Source organism: Lithobates pipiens, unplaced genomic scaffold (assembly GCF_037356315.1).
Source record: "Lithobates pipiens isolate NorthernLeopardFrog02 unplaced genomic scaffold, aLitPip1_a1.2 Scaffold_8, whole genome shotgun sequence".
NCBI classification, from domain to species: Eukaryota; Metazoa; Chordata; class Amphibia; order Anura; family Ranidae; genus Lithobates; species Lithobates pipiens.
The window spans coordinates 241,731,747-241,746,382 of NW_027507903.1; the positions used below are offsets into that span (position 1 = coordinate 241,731,747).

At 44.2% G+C, this 14,636-nt stretch overlaps 1 protein-coding gene across 3 annotated transcripts in view; it reads left to right on the plus strand.

Annotated features, from left to right (window-relative positions):
• Positions 1–14,636, plus strand: part of PTPRR (protein tyrosine phosphatase receptor type R) — a 304,723-nt gene that overhangs the window by 99,027 nt on the left and 191,060 nt on the right. For all 3 annotated transcript variants that reach the window (XM_077468720.1, XM_077468721.1, XM_077468722.1), the window contains one exon: positions 1,930–2,043. In XM_077468720.1, the coding sequence (XP_077324846.1) occupies positions 1,930–2,043 (114 nt within the window). The remainder of the gene's footprint in view (positions 1–1,929; positions 2,044–14,636) is intronic.

Genomic DNA, 14,636 nt, shown 5'->3' on the forward strand with positions numbered 1-14,636 from the left:
CTGGTGGTCTGGGGATCTGCAATGAATTCCCTTGATTTGCAGGGATTTCTTCCCACTTCCTGTTTGGTAATGGGAACGGAAGTGAAGGGAAATGTCCACAGTGGGGCACAGATGGCAAAAATATGTCTGACAGGGGTTATAGCCTTCCTTACGCTATCCAAAAAAAAGGTTTTGCCTATAGGTTTACTTTTAGTACCACTCTATATCCAACCAATTTAAGAAAATAAAGTTCCTGCTCCATTCACTTACACTGAGTTCCAGTTGATCAATGCTAAGTATATCAATCCCTACAAGTAAGAAGTACAGTTAAAAGGAACATGAAGGATGCCATTGCTAATCTTCTGACTATGTTAGAAGCATTTCATAGACATGTCAGAAAGCATGATATTTGTTCTAGACTGAAGGTGAAACCAGTACAGTACTTTTGCATGGCAACCAGGCAGCTAGCATTCTCAGGGCAGGTCAGTAATGACAGCTTCATTTGGGCTCAATACAGATGTCCTGTAAGGGTCAGAAAAGTCCCACCAGAATTTATACTGTCAGACATTATTCAGTTATTGTTATTGTTATTGTTCTTCTATTGTTTATTACAGTGTTGAAGGCAGTGTTGTTTTACATTCTTTTTATTAAATCTAGAAAAAAAACATAACAATACAATCAAAAACACACCAAATCACAGGTAATATTCCTAAAATAAGCATCAGAAAAGTCCAGAGGGGCTCCATCCCCCGCCATATGCATACAGTGCCTTAAAAAACTATTCATACCCCTTGAAATGTTCCACATTTTGTCATTCTACAACCAAAAACGTAAATGTATTTTATTGGGATTTTATGTGATAGAGTGACCAACACAAAGAGTCACATAATTGTGAAGTGGAAGGAAAATGATAAAGGTTTGTAAGGGGTATGAACACTTTTTCAAGGCACTGTATTACATTATTACTAGCTTACATTAATACATAGTAATACATGTACCGTATTACTAGCTTACATTACATAGAAAGCTGGTACAAACCTTACACTTTCAAACATGTATACCTTTTCCTGTCTTCCTCCCGACTATAAAGTCCACCCGATCTCTCCATCCAGACCCTTCATACCCCCCCTCCCCCCCAAAAAAGGGGGGGTTAAACCCCCAAAGGAAAAGCCACTATAACAGAACTAACCAAAAAGTGTGCAAACAATTTTTCTATTAAGGGGGAAGTACCAGGGGGGTCCCTATGGCTACCCCACTGATTCTACCCATCACTTCCCTTCCGTGCTCTCTTTCCCTCCCACTCCCTTTCTCACCCACCTATTGGCCCATTCCAGCCCAGTTTGGGCATTCTATTTCAATAAACATATTCCATATACCAAGGAGAAGAAGAAGAAAAAAAAGTACAGATATCAAGTAAGGGTCAGATAAGTTTCAACAGAATTTATACTGTCAGGCGTTATTCAGTTATTGTACATTCTTCCATCATATTATCTATACAGCTCTATTCAATATAGATTAAGAAAGCATTTCTGTTTCCTTCAACTATTGTTTATTACAATGTTGAACTCCATGTTGTTTACAAAGAAACCAGGTAAGTACCGAAGTATACAGGTATGAATGGTACTACTAGAGTAAACATGGTGACTAGCCCTTCCACTGTAACTGAGGATCTGAATTCTACAAGAATACCATGACTTGTGTGGACATTCATTAAATAGAAAAAGAATTTCTAAAACAGCAGATTGGTTGTTGGCATTGAGTTCCTAAAGGCCGATGGGAGGAAGAGATTGCATATGGCTACCATGGTGACTGATCCTGTATGAAATATGTAAATAGATACGGAATCAATAGAGCTGTTTTGAGGATAGGAAATGGAAACACAGATCATAAACAGTATAGTTGTGTCTAAAGAACTGAATGTTTCATCAAGGGATTTGTTTTGTTTTTCAGATGTTGAAAATGGATGTAAACAAGCTGAACACAACATTGCTCCGGAAGTTTCGTCAGGGAGTTGCTGCAGCTTTAGGCTTGATGCCACAGCAAGTACACATCAATCGGCTCAATGTAAGTGGACTGATCGCTTTAGTCGTAGGTGTATTAGTCGTTAGTTACTTTCTGTACAGAATAAATGTGTTTTACAATTTGCAGCCAGTTGTAATTAATTATCTGCAAGTGTTCTGTATGGCTTTTAATTATTTTTTTCAGTGGTGTATGACTACTGGAATCCCTTGACTCTTTATGGGTTTTATGTCATGAAGTAGTAACTTTCATCTGTTTGAGGGAATTTAGAAACTAGTCATTTCCTTTAAACTTGATTAGCTGTTTCAAGTGAACCCGGATTACGGTGAAAATGGTGTTTAGTGCTACATCAAACTCATTAAGTATAAAACAGTGTGTAAGCCTCCGCTATTTCATTACTTATAATAAATTAACAGCAACAGCATAAATGACTACATACAACAGCTTGTTTCCTTTGTACTGGTTTTATGCCAACACCTATTCACCAGGTGTACTTTACTAAGAGCATTGTAACATTATAATTTTATCTATAAAGTTCACCACATTAATTGTTTGGACAGTTTAGAGTTTAAGTGATACATTTTACTACCCACTCATGTTATTATTACTAAACCCACAACAGTAAAATCAGCTGGTATATGCAGTAAAGCTTTCTTGTTATACTCACTTTAGAACCTAAGGGGTTAATCCTCTGCAAAAAGGCTGTTTGATCCTGTCTTCTCTGATCCCCCCTTCTTTTACTGTCCCCAATACATCAGCTGAGAGTACAGAGCTTTGGAGGCACTCTGCACATACTCAATTTGGTGTGTATTGCTAGAGAGTTTTTTTGGGGGGGAAAGTGCACGTGATAAGTGCAGGGCCAATCAGCACTGTCCAGACAGAGGGTCAGGGTTCATGCAGCCTCACAGGGCAGTCAGGGGAGAATGAAAACTCCTCCAGCAAGCTTTAACCAGTGCTCGGCCTGACACTGATAGAAGTCACAAGACCGCTATATACTGCTGATGAGATAAGGCATTTAGCAGTTTGTATTTACTAAAATAATTGCATTTCCATGTTCTGTGTACTGCGGGAGACCAAATATAGTGAATGCAGGCTGCTGGGTTTAGGAACACTTTAAGTTAGGCAATATAGATATTATATCAAGATAAGTTAGACCCATTTTTCTGAAGAACTTTTTGTTCTCGTTATGCTGAAAGCTTGCATCTTTAATAAAACAAAAAGAACATGTCTACTTGCATACAAATTGATATGCTCTTGGTTGGATTTACTAAGGATAAATAGACTGTGCATCTTGCAAGTGCAGTTACTCCAGAGCTTAGTAAATAAAGTGAAGCTTCACCTTGCAAAGAATACCCAATCACAAGCAAGGAAAATAAAAAAAACAGCATTTTTGCTTGCATATGCTTGAATGATGGAAGGCAGCAGAGCTCCTTCTCATTTACTAAGCTCTGGAGCAACTGCACTTGCAAAGTGCACAGTCTATTTGCCTTCAGTACATCAGGTCCCTAGTATGTCTGGAAGAGCACTCATCCACTTTATCTAAAAAATCCTGCATCACTGCCAATGTGCATATGCAAGCTGTGTAATAGTCTGCAATCTGCAACTCAACATAACCATACTTCTAATACGTGCATGTCTTTTCTGGGATCATCCACTGAGGATCTCTATATCTACTCAAGTGTGTCCACACAGGACGCTCCTTTGGGAGTGAACATCGTATAGAGGAGGTTATTTATGAAAGGCAAATCTACTTTGCACTGAAAGTGCACTTGGAAGTGTAGTCGCTCTAAATATAAGGGGTAGATCTGAAATGAGGGGAAGCTCTGCTGATTTTATCATCCAATCATGTGCAAGCTAAAATGCTGTTTTTTATTTTCCTTGCATGTCCCCCTCAAATCTACAGCGACAGCACTTCCAAGTGCACTTGCAGTGCAAAGTGGATTTTCCTTTATTAAATAACCCCCAGAGTGTCTGGGTCCTAACTACCTGTTTATTGCCCCCTCACCTTTACCAGCTGTCTGATACCTTTTTCAGCTTTCCCTTTCTCCCCCATGATAAGCAAATCTGTTACCCAAGAACAATAATTCAGGCAGTCTGGTCTAATGTTGCCTCTATTTTTGGCCTACAAAATAATGGACCATAACAAACTAAATATAAGGACTATAACAGTACCCAATTTTTATAAAAAGTATATAAAAAAAATGTATTATATATACATATCAAAAAACATACAAAACATACAAAAACTGCACATAGAACATAACCAAAACCATCTAGTACTCCTTGAATATAGGTTCTTGGTGGCTGCGCTTCCCTATGGTGGAGCATAATCAGTTGCTGTATTTCGACGCAGTTTGCGTTTCGCGACAGATAAAACTCTTCTTCAGTAAAAGTTTCAACAAGAACACTCATGGTTAATAGTCAACAACATCAACATGGAAACATTGAATGGTCCTCTTACAAATGGTCATTGTCACCCATGAAATGCCTTAGGGCAGTCCTCCTCGTTTTACAAGATGGTCAATAGTATAGTCAGGGCCGTCTTTAATAGTGATTGGGCCCTGGGCAAAAAAATTATTGGGCCCTCCCCCATGCAGTTTCACTCTCCACCTGCTCTGAGACATAAATAACAGCTAGACTTAAAATAAGTTTACTGGATAAGATCAGGCAGCAATTGTGATTGGTTGTCAGCGGTTACAGCATATAATTACTGCTTACTGACTGGATGCTAGAGGTTACAGCACACATTACGGCTCACGGATTAGTTGCTAGAGGTTACAGAAAATTATTTCTGCTTGTTAATTGGTTGCTAGAGATTACTGTACAGTAATACTGCTCACTGATTGGTTGCTTGAGGTTACAGCACATCATCTCCTCACTGCAGGGGGGCATATTTACTTATAAATGCTGCTGCTATTTACATATGAATGCCGGTTATTTACATGTAAATACAGGATCTGCAGGTGCGTCATCTGTACAAAACAATAGGGCAGAGATGGGCAGCATTAGTACCAGCACTTCACACTGAGATATTGGGACACAACACAGGACTAAAACTTCAAAGAACAAATGAATTTAAACTGGGATAGTTAGCAAGTATGAGGCAGCTGCTTTGGGCCCCACAACAATGACAGAGCCCAGGGCAGCTGCCCTTTTGCCCTGCCTTAAAGACGGCCCTGCGTATAGTGTGCACCTAGTGATATACAAGGTATTATATTAGATAGGTAAAGAGAATCCCATCATGCCATTCCTCAGATCAGCGTGGAGTGAGATAGATTCTATTTTTTGGCCTACAATGCATTATTTGTATATACTGTTTAAGAATTATAAATAAAGGATGCATTAAAAAGTCAATAAACAGACAAAATATTTGTTTTTAGTTTCGGAAAGAGGATGAGAGAGGTAGACCGTCTGCCTTATTTATATTACTGCTGTGCCCTCAGTGGGAAGATTCACCCTCCCAGGTTGTCTTGTGATCAACGCCACTGGCATAGAAAGTAATGGGAAATCCAAAATGTTACATTTGTCACTGCAGCTGGGAGGTGAGGGGAATCTTCCCATGGCGACACTGGTTCTTTAGAAAACTATTCCCCTCACTTTGGAATGATTTCCTCTTACATCTTGTTGTGTCTCTGTGATGGAAAATCAGAGGAAATCTCCCCAATGGAATACTGACAGCAAAAGAGAAAAACTGACAACCCTTCCCTACTCACCTTTGCTTCCAAAAAAAGCTGGACTTAAAAACAAATAATAAACATATAAAATAATGTATAAAGTAGCTGATCTATTTATTAAAATAAATAAATTAGCCTTTTTGTTCACAAAGGTTTTCTTATGTGAATGCCTTGGTATGTTCCCTTAAGCCCTGTACACATGATCCGAAAATCGTGCGAAAAATGTCGCTTTCGAAGCGATCGTACGATAATCGTATCGTTAGTACAGAGCTTTCAAGAGCTGATCAGGACAGTTCATCCGATATTCTATCAGACATGCATGCAAATTTTTTCCGTATGATGCCAGATCGTACGATTTTCATTTAATCAGTGCTGCCATCGTTCGAAAATGCAATACAAATGCATTACAACACATGATATCAATTCCGATTTTTTATTCTGTCGTACGAAAATTTTCGTGACTTTAGTAAACTCATCAGATTCGACGTGAGATTAGCATGCAAATAAAAATGGACGATCATTCGTTAGATAATTGGATCATGTGTACCGGACATAACTTGCACTCTGATGAATGGAGAACACATTACTTTTTTTTAATGCAGATGAGTGTGTCCTATATGTATGGAATCTGTAGATGGGTGCCAGTAATTGCTTGCTGCAGCTGACATAAACTCTTCCAGATTGTATGCATCACTTTTACAATCACAATAGAACAATCCACGAGCATCATTGTTTTTATGCAATATCTGGGGATCACTGATGTCTGGATTTGTAAGGCCACGTACACACGGGCGGATTGTCTGCCCAACTAAGTTCGGCAGACAATCCGACAAACAGTCCGTTCAAAATTAGCATGAACGGACTTGACCACACACGATGAGCAGACAGTCCGCTGAAAGCGTGCGTGATGACGTGTACAGCACGTACGACGGGACTAGAAAAACGACGTCCTATACACTGCAATGCAACCTTCGGCCGTGTAAACCCTTTCTGAGCATGCGTCATACTTAGTCCATCCAACTTGCCTACACACCAGCGGACTGTCCGCTGAAACCAAGTTTGGACGGACAAAACCAAGTTTGAACGGACTGTCTTAGGGAAATTCCGTAAGACTTTGTTCGTCAGACTGTCCGCTGAAAAAGTCCGCTGAAGCCCACACATGAGCGGATTGTCCGCTGAAACACTGTTCAGCAGACTAAGTTGGGCAGACAGTCCGCCCGTGTGTACGCGGCCTTAGGTTTTTATGACATATAGAAACAGTAATTATCTCTATTAGAAAGTATGTTGCTACATTTAAATGGGGCAAAAAATAATATCAGTGCAATACATATTCATACTCTAAATTAATGAGCAAGACAATTCAAAATATTCTAAATACAGTATATAAAGCAATCAGGTTTACACTTTTAATGGATCTGGCTACAAACTTGGGATCGAATTACTGTTCTCTGCATTTATTTAATGTTGCACATTTTAAAAAAGCCTTAGGCCGCGTACACACGCGCGGACTGTTTGCCCAACCTTGTTCGTCAAACAGTTTCGGCAAACAGTCCGCTCAAAATTTGCATGAGCGGACTTGCCCACACACGAGCGGACTGTTTCAACGAACTGTTTGCCAAACAGTCCGCTCAACTTTTGAAATGAACGGACTCGCCCACGTAAGGCGGAGGCAAATCCGCCCATTTCGAGCGCGTGTACAGGTAGGCGGGGCCCGCGAAGGAGACGTCGCGGGCTCCGCCGCCTGGAATGGGCTTAAAGGGGAACCCCAACGCCGAAAAAAAACGGCGTGGGGGTTCCCCCAAAGTCCACACCAGACCCTTGTCCGAGCACGCTACCCGGCCGGCCAGGAAAGGGGGGCGAGCGAGCGCGCCCCCCCTCCTGAGCCGTACCAGGCCGCGTGCCCTCAACATGGGGGGTGCCTTGGGGAAGGGGGGGCCGCGCAGCCCCCCCACCCCAAAGCACCTTGTCCCCATGTTGATGAGGACAAGGGCCTCTTCCCGACAACCCTGGCCGTTGGTTGTCGGGGTCTGCGGGCGGGGGGCTTATGGGAATCCGGGAGCCCCCTTTAAGAAGGGGGCCCCCGGATACCGGCCCCCCACCCTATGTGAATGAGTATGGGGTACAATGTACCCCTACCCATTCACCTGTGAAATAAAGTACAAAAAAAAACACAACACAGGGAAAAAATATTTTATTGCACAGCTCCGGGGGTCTTCCGTCTTCGGGGGTCTTCTCGCCGGACTCCTCCGCTATCTGTGTGTAGCTCTTTTACTAGCGGAGGAGCCCGGCTTTCTTCCTCCCCGCCGCCGGCCTCTTCTCCCGACTTCGGGGGTCTTGTCCCCCTCTTCGGTTCTTCTGCCGGGCCACCGCGCCTTCTTCTAGCTCTTTTACAGGCGGTGGCCCGGTCTTCTGTCGCCGCTGCCTTCCGTTCTTCTGTCGCCGCCTTCGGTTCTTCTGCCGGGCCACCGCGCCTTCTTGTAGCTCTTTTACAGGCGGTGGCCCGGTCTTCTGTCGCCGCTGTCGTCGCCGCCGCCGCCTTCCGTTCTTGTTCTTCTTCTTGTTCTTCTTCTTCTTCTCCTGGAGATGTTGACTCGACGAGCTCTCCGGCCGGAATGCCAGAGCCGCGCTGTGCGGTCACTTATATAGTGACAATGGGGCGGTGTCACATGGTATATGTCACATGGGTTGGTCACATGGTGACCCCGCCCCCTTACGATGTCATAGTCCCCATGTGACATCAACCCATGTGACCAACCCATGTGACATATACCATGTGACACCGCCCCATTGTCACTATATAAGTGACCGCACAGCGCGGCTCTGGCATTCCGGCCGGAGAGCTCGTCGAGTCAACATCTCCAGGAGAAGAAGAAGAAGAACAAGAAGAAGAACAAGAACGGAAGGCGGCGGCGGCGGCGACGACAGCGGCGACAGAAGACCGGGCCACCGCCTGTAAAAGAGCTACAAGAAGGCGCGGTGGCCCGGCAGAAGAACCGAAGGCGGCGACAGAAGAACGGAAGGCAGCGGCGACAGAAGACCGGGCCACCGCCTGTAAAAGAGCTAGAAGAAGGCGCGGTGGCCCGGCAGAAGAACCGAAGAGGGGGACAAGACCCCCGAAGTCGGGAGAAGAGGCCGGCGGCGGGGAGGAAGAAAGCCGGGCTCCTCCGCTAGTAAAAGAGCTACACACAGATAGCGGAGGAGTCCGGCGAGAAGACCCCCGAAGACGGAAGACCCCCGGAGCTGTGCAATAAAATATTTTTTCCCTGTGTTGTGTTTTTTTTTGTACTTTATTTCACAGGTGAATGGGTAGGGGTACATTGTACCCCATACTCATTCACATAGGGTGGGGGGCCGGTATCCGGGGGCCCCCTTCTTAAAGGGGGCTCCCGGATTCCCATAAGCCCCCCGCCCGCAGACCCCGACAACCAACGGCCAGGGTTGTCGGGAAGAGGCCCTTGTCCTCATCAACATGGGGACAAGGTGCTTTGGGGTGGGGGGGTCGCGCGGCCCCCCCTTCCCCAAGGCACCCCCCATGTTGAGGGCACGCGGCCTGGTACGGCTCAGGAGGGGGGGCGCGCTCGCTCGCCCCCCTTTCCTGGCCGGCCGGGTAGCGTGCTTGGACAAGGGTCTGGTGTGGACTTTGGGGGAACCCCCACGCCGATTTTTTTCGGCGTTGGGGTTCCCCTTTAAGCCCATTCCAGGCGGCGGAGCCCGCGACGTCTCCTTCGCGGGCCCCGCCTACCTGTACACGCGCTCGAAATGGGCGGACTTTCCGAGCGGGAACAGTCCGCTCATTTCGAAAGTACAGCGGACAGGCCCACACACGGGCGGACTGTTCGCTCAAACACAGTTTCAGCGGACAGTTTTTCGGAATTTCCGAAAGACTTTGTCCGTCCAACTGTCCGCTGAAACTGTCCGCTGAAAGCCCACACACGAGCGGACTGTCCGCCCAAACACTGTTCAGCGGACAAGGTTGGGCGAACAGTCCGCCCGTGTGTACGCGGCCTTATAGTGCAGTAACATACATTGGCGAAAGACATTTTTTGGATTATGTATGGGCTGCCATCCTTCCTTCCTGTACTGAGAAATGACAGTTCATACACTTGTTCTGCATGCTTCAAGTAGTAGTAGTAGTGTATTGGGGGTTCGAGCTGAACATATGTTCAGCCTGAACATTTGCTGTTTGGACTTTTGTGAATGAACAAGACACTTTCCAGCTGTAAGGGGGTTACTAAGATAGCAACAGGTGCCTACACCCAGCACATTCCTAGCAGCCGCTGACATCACATAGCCCTTTCAATTACATGACAGGGAATCCCCAGCAAGACATGCAAAGGGGTGGGGACCACATGGCTATATTTGAGCAATGAGATTGCCTATATATGGTCATGGCCATACTTGGATAATATATGTCACCACTATTCCTGCCTTTTCCCTTACATTGCGGGTAACAGCTATAATTATGGGAATGGTCGTTATCACATTTGGGCTGTTGGGGTATTTTCCTCAGTGGGTATCGGCGATGTGATTGATGGTATATTCACATTGTAGAACATTTTTATTTTATTTTTTTTAATTTGTAACTACTGCAATACAGGGCACTTTCACTCCCTTTCTGCTCAGGCCAATTTTCAGCCTTCAGTGCTGTTGCACTTTGAATGACAATTGCACAGTCATGCAAAGCTGTACCCAAATTAACTTTTTTTTTTTTTAAGATACTGTTGATAGAGCTTTCTTTTGGTGGTATTTAATCATCACTGGATTTTTTATCTTTTTGCTACACAAACGAGAAAAGGCTGAAAATTTCGAAAAAAGTTTTTCCAAGTTTCTTTTATAAACTTTTGCAAATAAGTAATTTTTCTTCTTCATTGATGTGGGCTGATGAGGCTGCACTGATGGGCACTGGTGGGCACTGAAGAGTTCCTATTATTATTGCCCTATTTATTCCAACTTCTATATTACTTCTATATTACTTATGAGCAAATACAACATAATTGGTCCCCAGACACAGCCCTGTGGTACTCTACACAAAATGCTAGACCATTCAGAAAGTATGCCATTATTACCACTCTCTGGGCAGCCTCCTGCAACCAGGTTTTCATCTAAATAAATATAATTTTATCAATGAAAAATATGTTAATTTGTAAATTATTTGTTTATGGGGTACTGTATCAAATGCCATAGTGAAATTTAGATACACCACATCCATCGACCTTCCTCTATCTAAATTACAGCTCATCTCCTCATAGAATGTTAAAAGGTTGGTCTGGCAAGAACAGCCTTTTATAAATCCATGTTGGTTACTACTAATGATATTATTTGCATCAGGAAATTTGTGAATATGGTCCCTTATCTCCCCCTCCAATAATTTACACAATATTTTCCTTTTAGATCTATTGCTAATTATGTAAGGTTAGAGTCTGCAAATTAGATACAAACTCAATGGATTGTTCATGTACAGTATGTTTTCATATTACATTTACATTACAGAAACATTACAGATTGAACAGAGATTGTGCAAATAGATTGTAATGTGCATGATCACCCTTAGTAAGATTCCCAAATCATTTCCTATACCACAGAAAAGTCTATAAGGCCCCTTTCACACGGGTGGACCGATCGGGTCCGCCAGTCCATTTTTCAGGTGGACCTAGTCAGACCCTCCATTATCCTTTGTGGAGAGTCAGATGTAAACAGACATATGTCTGTTTACACCCTCTGACATCCAGTCCGATACTCTAAAAACAGTACTGATCCCCATCCAACTAGCAGATCAGATCAGTTGGCAGTCACCTGTAAATAGAGAGGCAGTCTGTTTATATAGTGGGCTGTGTCTGGGTCCGCTATGCATAAGTGAAGCAGACATAGACTAACTCAGTGGGGATCAGCGGACAGATTCTCCGCTGAACAGGCGGACTCCTGGCGAAGTCTGCCCCTTATATAAGGGGCCTTAGTAAGTAGCAATGCTATCTTTGACAGTTGAAAATCAAAACAGGGATCCCCATTGGGAAAGTTCTCCTAGCTTCTTGTTCCATTGTTAGCTGTAACTGTGACATTGAAAGAAAGTCAATTACCCAACATGGGAAACACACAACCTTACACTGGTTAGTTAGTCCTCATTCACATGGCATTTTAACTCCAGCTGCGACAAGACTCCAGTGGTTTCCTTTTGCTGGAGGTACAGCCATGGCCAATAATTTTGAGAATGACACAAATAATCATTTTCATGAAGTCTGCTTCCTTAGTTGTTATGATGGCAATTTGCATATACTCCAGGATGTTAAATGAAAATGAACTTAATCCCATAAAAAAATGTACACTACATTTGTGAAGAAGGCTTCATGGCGCCCAAGATAGTCCAGCAAGTGCCAGGATGGGCTCCTACAGTTGATTCGGCTATAGGATCGGGGCACGACCAGTGCAGAGCTTGCTCATGAATGGCAGCAGTTGGGTGTGAGTGCATCGTCACACACAGTGAGGTGAAGACATTTGGAGGATGGCCTGGTGTCAAGAAGTGCAGCAAAGAAGCCACTTCTCTCCAGGAAGAACATCAGGGACAGATTGATATTCTGCAAAAGGTACAAGGATTGAACTGCTGATAACTAGGTTAAAATAATTTTCTCTGATGAATCACCTTTCCCATTGTTTGGGGCATCAGGTAAGTGCTACCATCAGTCCTGTGTCATGCCAACACTAAAGCATCCTGAGACCATTCATGTGTGGGTTTTCTTCTCAGCCAGGTAAGTGGGCTCATTCACAATTTTTCCTAAGAACACAGCCATGAATAAAGAATGGTACAAAAACTTCCTCCAAGAGCAACTTCTCCCAACTATCCAAGAACAGTTTGGTGATGCACAATGCCTTTTCCAGCATGACGGAGCACCTTGCCATAAGGCAAAAGTGATAATTAAGTGGCTTGGGGAACATTGAAATTTTGGACCAGGAAACACTCCAGACCTTAATCCCATTGAGAACTTGTGGACAGTTCTCAAGAGGCAGGTGAACAAAACAAAAACACAAATTCTGACAAACTCCAAACATTGATTATGCAAGAACGGGCTGCCATCAGTAAGGATGTGGCCCAAAATTTGATTGACAGCATGCCAGGGAGAATTGCAGAGGTCTTGAAAAAGAAGGGTCAACACTGCAAATATTGACTATTTGCATAAACTTAATGTAATTGTCAATAAAAGCCTTTGAAACTCATGAAATGCTTATCCACTTGCCGACCGCCCTATTACAAATAGACGGCGGCAAAGTGGTTTCATAATCCTAACCGGACTTCATATGACGTGATCAGGATTATGAGCCGCTGCGCGCCCCCGGGGGCGCGCATCGCGGCGATCGTTGTTGCGGGGTGTCAGTCTGACACCCGGCAACTACGATCTCAGTAAAAAGTCTCCGACTGAGACTCTTTACCACGTGATCAGCCGTGTCCAATCACGGCTGATCACAGTGTAAATGGGAAGAGCCGGTGATCGGCTTTTCCTCACTCGCGTCTGTCAGACACGAGTAGAGGAGAGCCGATCGGCTGCTCCTCTGACAGGGGGGGTCTGTGCTGATCGATTATCAGCACAGCCCCCCCGAGGATGCCCACACTGGACCACCAGGGACGCCACCAGACCACCAGGGATGCCCAGCAGAGGTAATCCTCCCTAGACCACCAGGGATGCCAGTCAGGCACAATGGATGCCAATCAGTGCCCATAATGGATGGCAATCAGTGCCCACAATGGGCATCACTGATTGGCATGCATTATTGTTTGGCACTGATTGGCATCCATTAGTACAGTATAACACCTGTGTTGCTAATGAGTGCCCACCTGTGCCGCTAATGAGTGCCCACCTGTGCCGCTAAAGAGTGCCCACCTGTGCCGCCTATCAGTGCCCACCTGTGCCGCCTATCAGTGCCCACCCATGCCCATCTGTGCCGCCTACCAATGCCCATCTGTGCCGCCTACCCATGCCCATCTGTGCCGCCTACCCATGCCCATCTGTGCCGCCCATCCATGCCAATACGTGCCAGCTATCAGTGCCAATTTGTGCCACCTATCAGTGTCCATCCGTGTCGCCCATCCGTGTCGCCCATCCGTGTCGCCTATCAGTGTCGCCTATCAGTGTCGCCTATCAGTGCCGCCTATCAGTGTCCATCAATGCCACCTCATCAGTGCCACTTCATTGGTGCCCATCAGTGCCGCCTTATCAGTGCCCATCAGTGTAGCCCCATCAGTGCCCATCCGTGAAGGAGAAAACTTACTTATTTACAAAGTTTTGAAACTGAAACAAAAAAAAAACATTTTTTTTTTCAAAATTTTCGGTATTTTTTTATTTGTAGCACAAAAAATAAAAACCGCAGAGGTGATCAAATACCACCAAAAGAAAGCTCTATTTGTGGGAAAAAAATGATAAAAATTTCATTTGGGTACAGTGTAGCATGACCGCGCAATTGTCATTCAAAGTGCGACAGCGCTGAAAGCTCAAAATTGGTCTAGGCAGGAAGGTGTTTAAGTGCCCTGTATTGAAGTGGTTATAATTATAATTCAGTATACCATAGTAACATCTGACAAAAAGATCTAAAAACACTGAAGCAGCAGACTTTAAGAAAATTAATATTTGTGTAATTTTCAAAACTTTTGGCCACAGCTGCACAGGTACTGACTGACAATGGCCGCCCCTGTCCACCGGTGTTCCATCTGCAATCATCTCTTCCAAGCCACATGTAATAACGTCATGTGCAATTACATGTAAACCCCATTTGCATCCCTCTGCTGAACTCTTAAAATGCATGTGAATGAGGCCTAACCCTTACCCATTTGATCAAAAATGATTTTTAGAAATGTGAATAGGATTCCACATTAACGTTATAAACACTGATGGTGTGGATGAACTTGACCTGATTTATAAACACAAACTAATGTAACTGTCAGTTGTTGGGAAATGTTTTGACAGTGTAACTTTTTAATTT